This window comes from Psammomys obesus, unplaced genomic scaffold (assembly GCF_907164565.1).
Source record: "Psammomys obesus unplaced genomic scaffold, mPsaObe1.curated_primary_1811, whole genome shotgun sequence".
Lineage (NCBI taxonomy): Eukaryota > Metazoa > Chordata > Mammalia > Rodentia > Muridae > Psammomys > Psammomys obesus.
The window spans coordinates 50,897,460-50,915,873 of record NW_026585895.1 but is presented as its reverse complement, the minus strand read 5'-3'; the positions used below and the strand labels follow the sequence as shown (position 1 = coordinate 50,915,873).

General features: G+C 46.7%; 1 protein-coding gene across 12 annotated transcripts in view; it reads left to right on the top strand.

Annotated features, from left to right (window-relative positions):
• The window catches only part of Odf2 (outer dense fiber of sperm tails 2), a 43,742-nt gene that overhangs the window by 12,009 nt on the left and 13,319 nt on the right, over positions 1 to 18,414 (top strand). For 6 of the 12 annotated variants that reach the window (XM_055600085.1, XM_055600088.1, XM_055600087.1 and 3 more), the window contains 12 exons: positions 502 to 672; positions 1,633 to 1,793; positions 2,722 to 2,851; positions 3,348 to 3,479; positions 7,606 to 7,692; positions 11,134 to 11,205; positions 12,414 to 12,485; positions 12,589 to 12,705; positions 12,994 to 13,179; positions 13,510 to 13,619; positions 15,548 to 15,683; positions 18,290 to 18,400. In XM_055600085.1, coding sequence (XP_055456060.1) covers positions 502 to 672; positions 1,633 to 1,793; positions 2,722 to 2,851; positions 3,348 to 3,479; positions 7,606 to 7,692; positions 11,134 to 11,205; positions 12,414 to 12,485; positions 12,589 to 12,705; positions 12,994 to 13,179; positions 13,510 to 13,619; positions 15,548 to 15,683; positions 18,290 to 18,400 — 1,485 coding nt within the window. Of the gene's footprint in view, positions 1 to 501; positions 673 to 1,632; positions 1,794 to 2,721; positions 2,852 to 3,347; positions 3,480 to 7,605; positions 7,693 to 11,130; positions 11,206 to 12,413; positions 12,486 to 12,588; positions 12,706 to 12,993; positions 13,180 to 13,509; positions 13,620 to 15,547; positions 15,684 to 18,289; positions 18,401 to 18,414 lie in introns of all 12 variants that reach the window. The other 6 variants (XM_055600086.1, XM_055600083.1, XM_055600090.1 and 3 more) reach the window with 2 other exon arrangements.

Below are 18,414 nucleotides of genomic sequence, written 5' to 3'. Positions count from 1 at the left end.
ATGTAGACCAAGCCGGCTTCCATCAAACTCAGAAATCCACCTTCCTCTGACTCCTGAGTGCTGGGATTAAAGGTGTTTACCACCATTTGGTCTCTCTTTCTCTTTTTCTTCCTCTCTCTCTTTAAAAGGTAGAGTGTCTCTTTATATTGCCCGGTCTGGTCTTGAACTCTTCTTCCGGAAGTCTCAGTCTCCCAGCTACTTGGCACACAGCACATAACACACAAACCTGACCTTTATAACTTAACATTCTAACCCATGCCTTTTCTTTCAATGTTAGAAATTCTTCAAAAGCTTCATTTAGATTTGGGTAGGTAATAGTCTCCTCAGGAGGGTCTGGAGTGGTTGGTTCCTGGGTAGGATCTCTGGGGTTGCCATTGGCTTGTGTTGGCTCTGCCTGCCACCTTAGCAGTCAGCAAGCCTCCAGTGAGCAAATAACTACAGTTGAATTCTGTCAGAGGCTTGGCCTTAGCAGCTCTTCTGTGTCTCCCTCCTCTGCATCAGACTCCACCTCACTGTCTGGAGATCACACCACCGTCTTCAGAGAAGCTGGTCTCAGTAATGCGATTAAGTGACCTCTCAACAGAGGACGACGATTCAGGTCACTGTAAAATGAACCGTTACGATAAGAAGATTGACAGTCTAATGAACGCGGTCGGTTGTCTCAAATCTGAGGTAAGGGAGCTGACAGGCTGGACAACTGGTATCCTGAGAACAAGCAAGTCAGATTGCCTCTCTGTGGGTGTCTTGTCCATCCTCGGCAGGCCTTCCCAGGACATCTGTTTGGAGTGGTCAGTGGGCAGCTTGAGTTTCCACCATACTGAGAGACCTCTCTCTGAATACTTAGCTCTTCTGGTAGTGTCAGTGAGTGATGAGATTTGGTCCGTGTAGTCAGTGAAGCTGATGGTGTTAGCCCCACCTTTGTGTGTTTTGTGAGGCATAGTCTTACTCTGCAGCTCTGGCTGGCCTTCACAGCTCTGGCTTGAGCTGCTGTTACAGGAGTGTTCCCGTCTCTGGGTTGGTGCTTTCACCCTCATCAAGTGCCTATAAAACAGTGCGTAGTCTTTGCTGCTTAGAAAAGCTGAACAGGAGCTGGAGACAAAAGGAATCTGTCTTCACATGTGGCAGTGACACTTGTGGGGAGGGAGATAGGAATGGAGCTGGAAACAGCCCATTCGGGTACCTCGTCCAGGAAGCAGGGGGTGCTGGCATTAAAAGCCACGTTCTGACTGCTGAGGTACCTGTGTCTTTAACCCTCCACTCTACTGGAGGTCCTAAAACCTTCCTGGAGAACTGAGAGCCAACCTTCCTGGCAAACAGGCCCTCCTACTTCCATAGCCCACTGTGCTTTTTTTGTGACATCTTTTATGGCATGCCAACTGTACCACTGTTGCTGCCTGGCCCCACCCCTGGCCAGCACGCATCACTCAGTTTCTTTGTACTCAAGTTCTTCATGTGTATACTGGGTGGAGCATATGCCAGGAGGAGAGTCAATGTTTGACTGTTGACTGAGACATGCTCAGAAGGCCTCAGGCACAGAGCTCTATCATTCTTCTTAGAAGGGTTAGATGTAGCAATGCAGCCTCAGGGAAGAGCCATTCTTTCAGTGGCCCTTGCCTGTGTCCTCTTTCCAAGGTCAAGATGCAGAAAGGCGAACGTCAAATGGCCAAAAGGTTCCTGGAGGAGCGGAAGGAGGAGCTGGAGGAGGTGGCTCATGAACTGGCAGAGACAGAGCATGAAAACACTGTGCTCAGACACAACATCGAACGCATCAAGGAGGAGAAGGATTTTACCATGTAAGAGATCCTGGCTGTCTTGATTCCCTCCCTGGTGACCCAGAGCCCCAGGAGCAAAAAGCAGGGAGCTGAACAAGGCAGCTCTGATAGTGCCTGTGGGAAGTCCGTTCAGCATAACATAGAGCTGTCCCATAGGAAAGAGGGCCCGGTGTGATATTGTGGCCAGTGGCCAGAGAACCCCTTTAAATGGACTTCCAGGGAGACAGAAGTATGGGGTTAGGCAGGTAGGCATTGGAAGATGAAATGCTGGGAACATTGTGGGGAGACCTAGGGTGGGTGTCATTTACTCTGAGTAGTAGAAAGTAGGTCAAGACTGGCTGCAGAAGACAGAAGTGCTATAGATACGGCAGGGACTGTAGAGTTGGTATTTTCTTTTTCAGTTGTAAGTGTAGAATCCAAGGCCTGAGCATGCCCAAAGCCTTACCTCTGAGCCACAATCCCCCTAGCCCTAGGGTAACACTTTGAGGATGTGTGGAAAAGCTGAACAGTGACCAGGCATGATGGCACATGCCCGTAATTCCAGTACCAGGAAGTAGATCCAGGAAGATTGGGAATTCAAGGCTAGTCCCTTTGATGTTGCACATTCAAAAGCCAGCCAGAGACCCAGACTCAAACAACCGGAGTGACTGTGTGAAGAGAAGGGATGTGTCAACTCAAGAACATGGAGGTAGTCTTGATACAGTCAAGGTCATACATAGGTTATGCCATGATTCTCCTGGGTAGAGGCTCTGTTCTAATATTGAAGCAGGTATGACTCAGGGCCATCATCCTTCTAGATGGCTACCTGGGTCAGAAGGGCTCCCTGCACCCGTTCACCATTGTTTACTGGCAGAAAAGGAGTCTCTCAGGCCATTGTGAGGTAGGCTTCAGAGCTCTGGGCAGGGTAGGCCCTGGGAGCGCTCAGGAGCCCACTTTATTCTGGCCCCAGGCTCCAGAAGAAACACCTCCAGCAGGAGAAGGAATGCCTCATGTCCAAATTGGTGGAGGCTGAAATGGACGGAGCTGCTGCTGCCAAGCAAGTCATGGCCTTAAAGGATACCATCGGGAAGCTGAAAACCGTAGGTGGAGTCCTAGGATGGTGTGGGGTGGGGGTGGGGTGGAGGGTCTTTACGCAGTCATCAGACTGACTTTATGACATCTCCAGGCTGGGGGAGGGCACATCTGACTGCTCAGTCCCAACCCTACCACTCTCAGTTCGTGGGCCTTGGTGCTTGAAGATGACCTCTGTTGATCAGAGCATTTGAGGAGACCAAATCATGGGCCACTTGGGATCACAGTGAGTCAAGGCATGTGGTTGATTCCTGTGTCAGCCACCAGAGGTTGCCATCTCTCTGGCCTTCTACAGGAAGCCTGCGCTCACCATACTCATTTCTCTTCCCTTCCCCAGACTCATTTCCAGGAGACCTGCCCTTGACCCCTGTGGCTCAGCTCCTCTTGTCTGGGCTTCCTGGCACCTCCCCCTCTTCAAGCACTCATGGGCCTGTCTCCCGTGCTGTGTGAAGTGCATGGGTGCCCACCTCCCCCTGCGCTGTGTAACACTCGTGTCTCCTGCAGGAGAAGCAGATGACCTGCACCGACATCAACACCCTAACGAGGCAGAAGGAACTTCTCCTGCAGAAGCTGAGCACGTTTGAGGAGACCAACCGCACCCTTCGAGATCTGCTGAGGGAACAGCACTGCAAAGAGGTGAGCACCTAAGCTGGCGAGGCTCGGGTGCACTTTCTGTACTCTGCCTGCTCAGTCCTCGAACCCTGCTTGATTGTCTCTGTGAGGCCTGGCGTGAAAGGACCAGGGAGAGACTCGATACTGTCACAGCTGCTCTTGAAGCCAGGCCAAACTGCAGAAGGCCCTCAGTAGTCAGGACAGTTCTAGTCGTCGGGAGTGGGGAGCCCAACACCTGGTTTCCTCTCCTCTTCCTCTTTATCCTCTCTCTTCCCTCCTCACCCTCTTCCTTGAATCATAATGTCGTAGCCAAAGCTGACTTCAAGCTCACAGTCTTCCTACCTCAGCTTTTAAAATGCTGGAGACTGCATTTTATGTTAGGTGGAAAATGAGTAATGGCTAGTGTCCACGGAGGGCTCTCACTTGAGTTCCTTAGTTGTTCCAAATATCTACTATCCAAGTATAGTGGAGTGTGCATGTTAGGTTAGCCCCTTAGAGCCTGAGGGACGCCTGCAAGGCTGAAGCCCATTTGGACTACATAGTGAGACTGTGTTGCAAATAAACACTTTAAAGGGGCAGAGAAAAAATAAGGGGGAAAAGAAAGTTGGGGTTGTTGCTCAGTGTTGAAGACCTTGCCTCTCACATACAGGCCTCTCTGTTAAATCCCTAGTGCCACAAAAATCTAGGTATTGTGTGCGCGCATGCATGTGTGTGCATGTATATGTACGCGCGTGCCATGGCAAACATGGATATCAGAGGATGATTTTGTGGGGCTGGTTCTTCTACCTTTATGTGGGTTCCAGGGATCAAACTGAGGTCATGGGCTTACATAGTAAGCACCCTTCACCTGCTAAATGGTCATTCAGGCCTCTTCTTTATTTCATTCTGAGGAGGATCTCGCAGCTCAGGCTCCTCTAGAACTTAATCTCTAGCTGAGGACAACCTTGAACTTTTGATCCTCATGTGTCTACCTCCCAAGTTCTGGAAAAAGGTGTAAGAAAGTGCCCCTATATCTGGCTCTGATGGTCCTGGAACTCCCATCGGTAGACCAGGCTGGCCTTGAACTCGCAGAGATCCTTCTGCCTCAGCCTCTTGAGTGCTAGGACTAAAGATGTGTGTTTACCACATGCAGCCCTAAATTATAGACTTTAAGAGAATAGGAAACAGACAGGAGGGCAGTAGTCTTTTTGGGTGGAGGTGGTTTCTCTTTTTATAGCTGGCCTGGGATTCAGAATTGTCATACTACCTGTATTACTTACTGACTGCTGGCATTCCAGACCTGAGCTGTCATACCTGGCTTGCTGTTTTGAAATAGGTGTACTTTATGGAATCAACATAATGTATGTAGACATACATTTCACATTTGTATTAATAACACTTAAAACTTCCAACCTTTTTTATAGTATTATAAATGTTACTCTGTTACTAATCAGAGTCATGTTGTATGCTGGGTCTCTTGAACTTACTATTTTGTAGTTGAAGATTTTTTAAAGATTGTCTGTATATGTATGTATGTATATATACAGGTATGTGCATAAGAGTGCAGTACCTGCTGAGCCATCTCTCCAGCCCTATAGCTGAAATTTTGAGTACTTGAGAAATATCTTACCAGTTGCATCTCCTCAATCTGATGACTACCCTTCTCTGCTCTGTTTGACTCTTGGAGACTCTTATGTATGCATGCATGAGGTGATGTTGCCTTTGTCTTTCTGTGCCTGCCTTATTTAATATTGGGTTCCCTAGGTTCAGCCATGCGCTCACAAATTGTAGATGCATTCACGCACGCACACATAACAACTGCCCACTGCCCAACTTCCAGTGTGTCCCTTATGTCTGCATTTGTGATAATATTTTCCTCAAAGGAAAACTCTGTTTTAATTTTGTATTTTCTTTTTGTGTATTTTTGCCTGTATGTGTGTCTGTATACCATGTTGGTTGAAACAAGGGTCTCATTCCATAGCCCTGGCTTGCCTGGAACTCAGTCTGTGGTCTCAAGCCCACAACAGTCCCCCTGCTTCAGCCTCTCAAGTTCTGGGGTTGCAGGTGTCAGCTACTAACACTTTTATGACATCACTTTTCTCCTTAAAGCCTAAGGTGGGAGTTGGTTACTATTTCGTTGTAAGGGATCCCTAGTGTTGTACGCTTGAATTGTCACTTTCTGCTACATTGTATTCATGTCTATCATCCTGCTGTGCTTGAAGGTTCCTGGATGGGCATGGCAGCACAGGCCCGGGAAGTAGGAGTAGGAGGATTGCCAAGTTTGTGCCCAGCCTGGGCTACACAGTGATGTCCAAGCTGTATAATGAGAGCTTGTTTCTAATGAACAAACAAACATACATATTCTGCAGTCTCTTTCTATGAATGCTGATAGTTTAGCCATCCTGTTCTCTAAAATCATTGTACTTGTTTAATTTCTGGCTTGGTGATCTCAGGCAGGTACTTTATACTTCAGTTTTTCCCATAAAGTGGGGGAACACTTTCCACTTGGGATTGTTTAAAGATGAGAGAATGAATGTGTGAGAACTGATGGACTGTGACAAGTGCCTGGTAAATTGTTGATGCTCCGGCCTGTCCTTGGAGGACTGTGGCACTTTCAGAAAGCCTTATGGTAGCCATTTTGATTTTTTTTTTTTTTTTTTTTTTGGATACAGGTGTTCACTCAGTAGCCCTTGCTGGCCTGGGATTTACAGTATAGACTCAGGCTAGCCATGAACTCCTAATTACAAGCCATCACATTCAGCTTTTATTGGGTTTTGGGTTTGTGGCAGGGTCTTATGTAGCTAACCTTGAATTCCTGAAATTTCTGTTTTTGAATCTGTCTTAAATGCTGGGATACCAAGCCCTTGGTCCCGGTTTTGCTTTGAGATGGGTCTTTTTTTTTTTTTTTTTTTAAGATTTGTTTATTTGCTATGAATACAGATCTCACTCTAGATGGTTGTTAGCCACCATGTGGTTGCTGGGAATTGAACTCAGGACCCCTGGAAGAGCAGCCAGTACTCTTAACCTCTGAGCCATCTCTCCAGTCCCCTGAGATGGGTCGTCTATAGACTTAGCTCCTGTGTAACCCAGGCTAGCCTTCAATTTTCTTTTTTTTTTTGTGTATGTATGTATATTACATGCATGCCTGGTGCTTGCAAAGGCCAGAAGGCACCCCATCTCTTAGACTTGGGGTTAAGGACAGTTTAGAGTTTCCATGTGGATTCTAGGAACCAAACCTTTGTCCTCAGCAAATGCTCGCAACAAGTGCTCTTATGGATGACCCATCTCTTTAGCCCTGACCTTTGATCTTTTTTTTTTTAAGTATTTTTAATTGTGTATGTGGGTGCATGTGAGTGTAGAACCCTAAGAAGCCAAAGGCCCCGAAGCCTAGGATCTCCTGGAAATAGAATAAAGTTGTGAACTGCCACATGGGAGCTGGGAGTCAAATTCAGGGCCTCTGGAATTCAGCACCCTGAGTTCTTAACTCAGAGCATGCCAGCGCTGTTCTAGGGGCTTGGTGCCTACCTCTGAGGCAAGTGCTCAGGGTTTGGACCCTGGCGCTGGCTTTGTCGTCTAGGCTCAGCTCAGGGCCCAGCTACCCTTTGCAGCTGTGTAGCCTCAGGTCCCACTTTCAGCTATAAAGTGAAAGAATGCCACCTCAGATATGTGAGGGTCTTGGAGCGGAGTGTTTTGGGGAATGCATTTATTCAGCAGGAGAGCTGAGTGACGTGTAGCTGCAGACCTTTCCTTTCCTTTTTTTTTTAACCTTTCCTCTTCCTGTGTGAGGCGTGTCCTCACTGTGTGGCCCGGACTGTCCCTGAATGTTCCCTTCTTCTCCAGGAGTCTTCCCCAGTGCTCAGTGCTATCCTTGTCAGTTCCTAGGTCCTTAGGAAACAGCCTCAGGGGACCTGGGCAGAGGGAACAGTGTGAGCCTCCTTCAAGGGATGTCAAGAAGCAGACTGGGGGGCAGTCACAGAGATATAACCAGTGAGAAAATGGGCAAGGGAAGCAGATAGTCTCAGAGAACATCCAAATGACAATCAGTGTTGAAGATGCAGAGCCTCCCTGGTAATAAGGGAAGTATAGGTAAAACAGCACACCTGTTGCTGTCAAAGATCTTGGTTACCTAGGACTGGCAAGAGTGGTGAAGTTGAGCACTCATCTCCTGCAGGGGTCATGTGAGGTGCTGCATCCCTCTTCCTGCTATCACCCCAAGAAACCACTCAGCTTGCCAGCAGTGTCCATTTCCTCGTTGTCTGTGAGTCTAAATCCAAGAATAGTCTCATTGCGCAGATTATAGGAAGAGTTTATGTACTGGAAGATTAGAGACAAAGTGGGCCAGGAAGATAGCTCAGATGGTGAAAATGCTTGCCATATAAGTGTGAGGACATGAGTTCAAATCCCCAGAACTGATGTAAAAGCTGGTTGGGGAGGGCTGGTATCTGTAATCCACTGGGGAGACAGAGGTAGAGATGGAATTCTGGTAGCTTAAGAACCAACTAGCCTGAATCTTAAGGTAGGAGATGTGGAGCAACACCCAAGGATGTCCTCTGACCTCTGCACACATGCCTGACTTGCATTACCCTGCATTTACACACGAGTGTGCACACATGCAGCCATGTGCCTAGACATTGTATACAAATGTACACATGCAAAAGATGAGAGGCAGGGAGAGGGTTTACATTTCATTAGAAGTAGCACAGACTTGTAAATCCCCGCACTCTGGGAGGCAGGGGCAGGAGGCTTGTAAGGATTTTTGTGTAGGCCAGTGTGGGCTACCTAAAGATCCTATCTGAAAAAAAGCAAACTAAAATAAAATTAAAATTAAATATAAAGTTAGGGGCTAGAGAGATGGATTAGCAGTTAAGAGCATTTGTTGCTCTTGTAAAGAAATGGAGTTTGAGCCATTCATAATGGCCCATACCTTTAATCCCAGCACTCAGGAAGCAGAGGCAATCATTTCTCTGAGTTTGAGGCCAGCCTGGTCTACAAAGAGAATTCCTTGACAGTCAAGGCTATACAGAATAACCAAAACAAACAAACAAACAAACAAACAAGCAAAAAACTAAACCAAAACAAAAAACTGGCGTTTTATTCCCAGAACTCAGGTCTGGTAGTTTTTCACAGCCTATAAATTCCAGCTTGAGGGCATCCAATACCCTCTTCTGGCCTTTGTGGGACCTGCTTACATGATATGCACATATGCACACATAAATAAAAATAGTTTTTAAAAACCATGAAGATTAGTGAATGGCTAGTGTACAGTAAGTCCTAAGTTCAATTCCTAGCATGGGGGGGGGGAGTAAAGTAGTGGCAGACTAGAGACAGAAGGTTGGGGAGTATTGTCAAGAGCTAGAAAAGGAGGGGTGCAGTAGCTACTGAACAGGACCAGGGTTTCTCTGGGGTGATGGAAATGGTGGTGATTGCAGTTTTCTGTGTACTCAATGTACTAAATGTCACTGCCATATGCCTAACAAGCTAAAGTGGCAAGGTTTGTTTTGTTTTGTTTTACATATTTTACTATGGTTAAACAACAATGTACCCAAAAGTAATTTTTCCGTTTTATTTACTTTCACCAGCTTGAGAGAGGTGTGATCGGCCAGTAAGAACAGAACAATTATAGGTGTAGGGTAGATAATGCATGTGTTGGAAGTGGCCACACAGTGAACTCACTAACTTTTTGTGTGATGAGAACACATGAGCTCTATTTGAGTAAATGGCTTGTGCATACCCAGTGCAGTACCATTAAGCGTCAGTCACTGTGATCTACACTTAAGATATTAATTGTATGGCTTTCAAATTTATGTCTCCATAAAACTTTCTTAAAAAAAAAAAAAAAAATCAGGGCTGGAGAGATGGCCCAGAGGTTAAGAGCACTGGCTGTTCTTCCAGAGGTCCAGAGTTCAATTCTCAGAAAACACATGTGGCTCATAACCATCTGAGATTTGGTGCCCTCTTCTGGCAGTGAGGCAAAGCACTGTATACTAATAAATCTTAAACAAAACAAAACAAATCAGGGTGAGCCTGGAGAGATGTCTTGGTAGTTAAAAACACTTGTTGCTCTTGCCAAAGCCATTTGGTTCTCAGCACTCACATGGTGATTCACAGCCATTTATAACTCCAGTTCCAGGAGATCTGATGCCACCTTCTGACTTCCTCAGGAACTAGGCACACATGTATTCATGTAGGCAAAACAGTCATATACACATAAAATTTTAAAAAATCAAGCTGGAAGTCTGGCATGGTGATGTACACCTTATAATCTCAGCATTCAGGTTGAGGAAGAAAGATGGAGAAGGTCAGGACAGCCTGAGCTACATAGTAAGCCTATGCAAGACTGGGCTCTAGAGTGAGACAGTGTCTCAAAAACGAAAAAACCAAACTTGAACCAAACCAAAAATTCAGGTTGTAACACATAAATAATACCATGGCTGTGTCATCATACAATAATACAGAACTTATTTGAGTTATTTATTTATTTTATTTATTTTTATTTTTTGGTGTCCTGAACTCACTCTATAGACCAGGCTGGCCTTGAACTAGAAGAGATCTACTTAGCTTTGCCTCCTTTGTGCTAGGATTAAAGACATGTACCACCACCACCTGGAAAATTATACCCTTCTCTAAAAATTTCATGTTAGTCCCTGCCTACTCCCTTAAGGAAAGATAAATGTCTTGAGTTGCATCTAAATGTTATGTACAGAGGGGCAGGAGAGATGGCTCAGTGCTTAAGCACAATGGCTGCTCTTCCAGAGGACCTGTGTCTGCTTCCCAGTACACACACTGTGGCCTACCACCATCTGATCCGATCCTCTTCTGAATTCTGGGGCACTACATGCATGAGATACCCAGACGTACATGCAGGCAAAGCATTCACGCACACGATAAACAAAACAAGCAGTGGGCTCAGTCATTCACAGCATTTGCTGCTCTTGCAGAGGGCCTGAGTTCTTTCTCAGCATCCATGTGGTGGCTCTCAGCAGCTTGATGGTATCTGATGCCGTCCTCTGACCTCCATGGGCACTAGACATGCATTTGGTACACATACACATATGCAGGTTAAATAGTCATACACATTGAGGCTGGAGAGATGGCTCTTTCAGGGTTTCTGGATTTAATTCCCAGCATAGGCCTGGTTACTTACAACCACCTATAACTCCATGTTCCAAGGGATCTGATGCCCTCTTCTGGCTTCTAGGCCCTGCACACGTGTGGTACACAGATATATAAGTAGGCAGAACATCCTTATACATGAAAGGGAGGAAATTAAAAAAAATTAAAGTAAAATGAGCCAAGCAGTGGTGGGCACACACCATTAATCCAGCACTTGGGAGGCAGAAGTAGATAGATCTCTAAGTTCGAGGCCAGCCTAGTCTACAGAGTGAGTTCCAGGACAACCAGGGCTACACAAAGAAACCTTCTCTCAGGGGGTGAAAAAAGGTAAAACGAAAAATTTAAATGTATAGAAAAGGGTTGTAATGTATAGAAAAGGGTTAGGAAGGCCCACTATCAAACTATTAGCTTTAGGTTGAGCTATGGGGATGTGTATTGAACTTTGATTAACATTCATGACTTTAAGATGAGACTGGATTAATTACACTAGTATAACTAGAAATATAGTTTGGGGAAAAGAAAAGGATCAGTGAGACCATGGACTGTGTACTTATTTAAATCTGTGTTTCTTTAAACTATACTGAAGGATTCCGAGAGACTAATGGAGCAACAAGGTGCATTACTGAAACGTCTGGCAGAGGCGGACTCAGAAAAAGCGGTAACTACGACACTCTCCTTGCCCATACTAGTGGGTCAGGCATCCAGAGGGCTGGGCTTCCCAGAGTGGAAGTGCTGAATGGAGAGCAGAGCTGGGGCCCTGTTGTCGAATTTTCTCTGGGTGGTATTTTGTGATCTATAAAATGGGTTGACATGCCCTTTGCTGCCTACTAGACTTTTTTATCTAGCTAGCTGATCACTGGAGGGCTCAAGGTACAAAGTGAAACACCAGCATGACTGACCATTAGTCCTCTGGCCCTGTTAAACCTGGATTTGTCTTTTGGATTTCCAGCAGTCAAAAAGTGTACACGCCTCTAATCCCAGAACTCCTGTAGAGGCAGGAGGTTATCTGTGAGTTGGAGGCCAGCCTGGTCTACATAGTTCTAGAACAGCCAGGGCTACAGAATAGAGAGAGACCCTGTCTCAAAAAGAAAAATAAAGTACATACCTTTTTGCTTTGCAACCCCCATTTCAGGATTCTCTGTCAAGGCTGTATGTTCCATGGAATGTGAAGTTGTTCAAGATGTTAGTACATGAGTGTAAAAAACAAATGGGGAAGTCTTGTGGCCAAAAAATTTGGGAAACTGTTGGCTGGCCTGACCTTAAAATTCACGAGGCTTCTTAATCACAAGACTTGGGGAACCTCTGGTATTTAAAAGCCTTATTTGTCCCTCCCTGAGGCCGAGGCCTGGCTGCCTGACTAGTGATACCAATCTGTTCCCAACTCATGTTCTCAGAGTGCTTTTCTTATAATCATCTGTGGTAAGGCAAGAAGAGAGAGAGAAAGAAAGTCTAGATTTGAGGAGGGAGTGGAGGTTGAGGGGTACTGACATTGCTTCTTCCACACTCCCAGCTTAGAAAGCTGAGCTAAGCTGTGAAGGTCAGGACACTGGAACACCAGCAGCTGCTTCAAAAGATGCCAAAATTTAGTTATATTGTGACAAATGGGACATCTGTAGACTATAGAACAAAATGTGTTTTAAATTCATTTTTAATGATGTGTGATTATTGCTGGCTTTGAGCTTTGTGTTTTTCTATATTTTCTAGTTAACATTACTTTTTTTTTTTTTTTTTTTTAAACTGAGAAGTACTTATTCATTGCTTTAAAAGAATTAATATGGGTTAGGAGCTTCATACCCAGGACTCTGGCAAATTGCTTGTGGATTTCTGTGTTGAGTGGTCAAGAGCTGTGACTATGTTTTTTCTCAGCGCCTGCTGTTACTGCTGCAAGACAAGGACAAAGAAGTGGAAGAACTCCTCCAGGAGATACAATGCGAGAAGGTACCAAGCCCAGGGCCTACCCAGGGAGAAGCCCGAGTGGGAGGAGCCCAAGTGGCACAGCACATGGCTACAGCCCGCTCCATCACTTTCTCTGTCTCCCAAGGCTCAAGCAAAGACAGCGTCTGAGCTTTCCAAGTCTATGGAATCCATGCGTGGTCATCTACAGGCACAGCTTCGATGCAAAGAGGCTGAAAACAGTCGCCTGTGCATGCAGATCAAGGTGCTTGCTGGCTCCTGGGTGGGACAGGGAGAGGCTGTCACTCTCAGGTTTCTCATGACTACCTGAGGAAGTCATTAGTCTTGGATGCTTTCCAGGTCCCCAGGTTGGCTGCTCTGCTGAGTCACTTGGGTATCTGACAATTTTAAAAACACTCAGAGAGACCCAGGGGGCACCTTGGCTCTGGTGTCTGTCCCAGGAGGTCTAGTTCATTTTCTCCTCCTCTATTCTCTGCCATGCCTCCTTGCTGTCTTTTCCACCTCTTACCTTCCTTGCTCTGTCTCCTTCCAGAATTTGGAGCGCAGTGGGAATCAGCACAAGGCGGAAGTGGAGGCCATCATGGAGCAGCTGAAGGAACTGAAGCAAAAGGGAGACCGAGACAAAGAAACCTTGAAGAAGGCCATCCGAGCCCAGAAGGAACGAGCTGAGAAGAGTGAGGAGTATGCCGAGCAGCTACACGTGCAACTTGCCGACAAGGTAAAGGCCTGGGCTCCTGCCTCCTCTCACAGGAGCACCTTTTATTGGGGATGATGGGTGAATGAGATGGGAGGGCTGTGGCTGGGAAATGGAGATGACTGAAGGGCTGGGATGGTCCAGTACATCCACCTTGGGGGAAGGATAACTGAGGATCTGCCATAGGGAGCAATGTGATGCGGCCTGCCTGGGAGTTCAGTTTGGCTTTCTGTGTCCTCTCACTGTGAGAGAGAGGCAGGAAGGGGAGGCTGGGGTGATTTGTTAGCCCACCCTACCTCCTTTCAGCATGAGTGTTGATAGCAGTCTGACAGACCTGCTGTCCTGTGTTCCCAGGACCTTTATGTCGCCGAAGCTTTATCTACTCTGGAGTCATGGAGGAGCCGCTACAACCAGGTTGTGAAAGACAAAGGAGACCTTGAGTTGGAAATTATCGTCTTGAACGAGTATGTCTTTGTGTTTAGAGGAGACTGAGTGAGGGGCATGAAGGGCAGGGGGAAGGATATGGTGTCCTGGGGTCTTAAAGCTCATGAGGCTGTTGTGGTCTCTGCAGGTTGGAGTTGTAAACTGTGCTAAGATGTGGGCAGCCCTGTGCCAGGCTCTGGCTCTAGCCCTGGGCTACCACTCCACTTGCCTAGCTTGCAAGAGGCCCTGGTCTCCATCCCCTGAACTGCAAACAACCATAAGTATGTTCAAAGGGATAAGCTTCCCCATCACAGAGGCCCGGGCCTAGCCCTAGTCTGTGCAGCAGGACATGGGTACCCAGTTGTTCTGCTTGATCTTGGAGGCATGGCACAGATGGTCCCTGTGCATTCTCCGTTGTCTGCCCAGAGCTGCCTGCCAGCTGGTCAAAGGTATGGCAAGGAGACAGAGGCAGCAGTAGTCTCCAGGGTGTGTGTGACTGACTGTGACCCACTTTCTTTGCCACTGGTGAATATCAGTAGCAGATCGTTCTCAGCTGTAGTCAATTGTTCCTTCATTGGAGGAGTACATGTGGCACAGTTCCCTATGCTAACTTGTGTGCTGGCCTGGGTCTGCAGCTGGAGGAAGACAAAAGTATTCCCTGGCCTGAGCCACATTCGCAATCCCAGGGCTGCACAATGCCTAGGCTTCTCTGGTCAAGGAGATAGGAGTCACAGGGAGCTAGCCGCCTCCCAGTTCAGGAAAGCTTTCCTTGGGGAAACGTGTTTGTGTTGGGCAAGCACAGTGTGAGAACCTGCCATGTATCAGGTGCCATGCTCAAGGAGTTTTCTGTCTGGTGGGAGAAAAGAAGTGAAGGTGTATGCAAGGATGCATGGTATAGATGAGGGGTACAGAAGTGACATCCTAAGAGGGAAGTGTGATGTGGCGTGGGCTGTTAAGGGTAAGGCTCTGTGCATCGCATGGGACCAGTCAGTGTTCACTTAGCCTAGAAGAGGCTAGCACTGAGAACATAGCTGGGGTCATAGCTCAGTGGAGCACCTGGCCAGTATGGGAGAAGCTCTGGTTTGTATCCCTGGAGCTCCAAAACCCCAACCAGTAAAGAAAGTTTTAAAAACTCCAGAAAGCCAGGCCAAGGTGGCATATGTCTTTTTTCCCCACACTTGGGAGGCAGAGGCAGGCGGATCTCTAGTTCGAGGCCAGCCTGGTCTACAGAGTGAGTTCCAGGACAGCCAGAACTAACAGAGAAACCCTGTCTCAGAAAAACAAAAACTAAGATCAAACCAAACAAACAAAATTCCCCGAGAGCACAGACTGTGCAAAGGTTATGATAGTGTGAGGTTGAGGTGTGCGAACACCTGAGCCTTGGAACCTCTAGAGAGACCACAGTCTATATACAGCAACAGAGAAGGGAGCGTGGGCAGGAAGCCAGCTTCCAGTTGGCTCCTTCATTGTCACTTGAGCCTCTCTTGTATACACAGTTGATACCTTCACTAGCCAGATGTGCACACATAGGAACCTTGCTATGGGGGACAAAAGCTGTATGTGCTAAGTACCTGGGGGTGAGGACTACCTGAGCAACCCTATCAGCCACCAACCTGGAAGTAGAGAGAAAGCTCTCAAAGGAATCTGCCCTAACACTAAGAAGGGATGGGAGGGCTGTCTGGTGATGCTGAAAGCTGGGAGGGACTGTGTCTCATCCTTGTAAGGTGATCAGAATGGACACACTTAGTCATCATCCTGGCTGAGTGGTAGGCAGCTTCCAGAGGTGTCATGGAAAACAGTTTTTGAAAGACATTAAGTAGAGGTGGGACACTGGTACGGGAACACTGCTTCTAGGTACGGAGACTGGGAAGCAGATAGGCTGCATGCCATGAGGGGGAAACAGTCTTTGGTGGGATGGACTCCATTCCTACAAAGATCTGGGAATTGATTCTGTCTGCTCATCTTCCAGCCGGGTGACAGATCTTGTAAACCAACAACAAAGCTTGGAGGAGAAGATGCGGGAAGACCGGGACAGCCTGGTAGAGAGACTGCACCGGCAGACTGCTGAGTATTCTGCATTCAAGCTGGAAAACGAGAGGCTCAAGGTCTGGGTGCACACTGGGAGCTGCAAGGCTAAGGGCAGGCTGGCCTCAGTGGGTGCAGATGAAGCAGGGATCTTGAGAGGGCCTTGGGTAGTGTGCTGAGAAAGGGAGTGCTCTGTCAGGGGGCTCTGGCCTTAGTCCTGCTGCTGCCCCTTACTAGCTGCAGGCCAGGGTGAGCTCTAATCACTTTATTGCTGGTGCCCTGAGTGGGGAGGTGAGTCCTACCAAGAATGCAGTAACTCGTGTGAAATGTTACATGCTGCGTTTAGTGAACACTTGCATGACAGGCTTGACTTTGGCCCTGACCATGGGTCTCTAGGGGGACTGCTAGGTATGTCACACACTCCCTTTTATGTTTTCCCAAATTTCTGTTGGCTGTTTTTGGTCAATAAGGAAATTGGGCTGGGGTGTAGCTCACTTGTAGAGCCCTTGCCCAGCAGGCCTGAGTCCCTGGGTTTGATTTCTAACCTGCCAAAGATAAAGAAAGCAAGGCTTAGAGTCATACAAAATTCAAGTTTTGCACAGGATTTGCCCAAGGAAGTGTTTGGAGTTAAGATTTTTTCGATTGAGAATGATTCCATAGATCCAGTTATTTATTAGTTGCTAATACTGGATGTGGTGGCGCACACCTATAATCCCAGCACTCAAGAAACTGAGGGAGGAGGAGCGCTGTAAGTTTATTGATTTGAGGAAAGCCTGGCTTACAGAGTGAGACCTGTCTGAAACAAACCCAAACTCCAAAAAGGCTCCTAATTTATGAGGCCAGAGACACCTAAACAGAGGTGCCACTCCAGAGAAGCTTTTCCCCAGCTTCTGATTTTAGTTTTTGTTAGGCAAGACAATTTTAAGAAAGGAAGACATGGAGAAGTATACAAACCATAATTTTTCATAAAGTGAATAGTTTCTCAGTAACTCTGAAAGGTACAGGTACCCTGTACCAATCCCCTGTAAAGGCAGCTGTTGGCTCTTATCACAAATCTGTCTGTGTGGCTATGGACTTGGTTGACACTCACAGAGGCTCTGTACTGATATGTGGCTTCCGCTCAGCAGTGAATAATTTACTCCTCAGTGCTCTGAGTGGGAGCTGTGAACTGGATCCACTAGTGCTTATCTGTTTTGCTGTTAGTGGACATTTGCGTTGTTCCTGGGGTGCTGTGGACATCTCTTTTCTCTTGGGTGCATATAATTGGTTATACTTGTAATTGCCAAGGCATCAAGTGGTTCAACCTTAGCAGATGTTAACAAATAGCAAAATGGCTATACACATTGTTTCTGCCAGTGACAGTCAGTGTCAACAGTTGCTCTTTGTCCCTTGGCAACATTTGGTATTATCAGTCTTTGCTATTTTTCCTGCTCTGGTGGTACAGGATCTTTGCTGTACTCCACTCCTGGATGCCCTGAAAATAACTTCCAAGGTCCCAGGAGTGGTGACCCACAGCTGAAGGCCAGCATGGGAGGACTATATAGAGTGAGTTTTAGGCCAGCTTAGGATACAGCGAGACAACATCTCAAATAATATTAATAACTTCCAACGCCAACACTTAGGATTGATCATGGCCTGGTGTATCTTTGTAGAATATGCCGTGTAGCTATTGAAAGTTGTCTGTAGAAGTAGATCCCTTTCGGCATTTAGATATGTTCTTGGAAAAGCTTAAAACACCACAGGAGCTGGCTGTCACTCAGGCAGAGTGAGCACTTGAATAGGTACCACGGCACCAGACACAGGACTCTGGCTTGTCCTGGTGGACAAGTCAAATGCACTCCCTTCCCCCACTGGCCGCGCCGAGCCTTCCTTTTGCTTTGGGCTGTGTGCTCCCCCATCTCCCTCCCTTTTTCTGTGATGCTGAGGACAGACTACAGAGCCTTGCCCGTGCTAGGAGCACTGTACTATGAGTCTGTACTCCCAACCCTTTTCTTTAGGTCAGCATCTTAATTTAAGCCTTATCTTTTTTTTTTTTTCTCTCTCTCTCTCTTCCCTTCCCACTTCGGCCCTTCTCTTTTTCTTTTGGACAGTGTATTGTTTTGCCCTAACTAGACTCAAACTTGCAATCGTCCTCCTTGGCCCACCATTCATTCATGAGTGTTAGTTCATTCTTGCTCTCACTCCTGTTTCCTATTTATCTGCATTGCAAAACCAGTTAACTACCAGGAGAGATGGGGGAATCAATTGCCTTGGACATACATTTACAACGTTGTTAATTTTAAAAAAGTATTTTGCAAGTTTTGAAGGCATCATACACTTTGTTTATTCCTGAAACAAGTTATGGAACAATATTTCTGTGGCCAACTCTTGAGCCTTGGGCATGTGACTCAAGTGTTTTATATTGATTTTCTTTTTAGCATGCTAGGCAAGTGAGTTACCACTCAGCCAAACCAAGCCTTCTTTTTCCTCTGGTGGTTGTGTATTGCTTTTGGAATGAGAAATACCATTTATTTGTCATTATATCTGTCCACTGGAGTGGTCACTTTAGGAGACTTATTCAGAAACTCGCTGATGAAAATTACTGTATGGAGGCATGTTGTTTGCTGGTTTCTAGAAGTAGACTGCGGGTCAGGAGCCCTGATCTTGACCCTTCTTTTTCGTTGCTCACAAGCACTCCCTTCTTTAGGCTAGCTTTGCCCCTATGGAGGACAAGCTCAACCAGGCTCACCTGGAGGTCCAGCAGCTCAAGGCATCAGTGAAGAACTATGAGGGGATGATCGACAACTATAAGAGCCAGGTAGACCCCTTGTG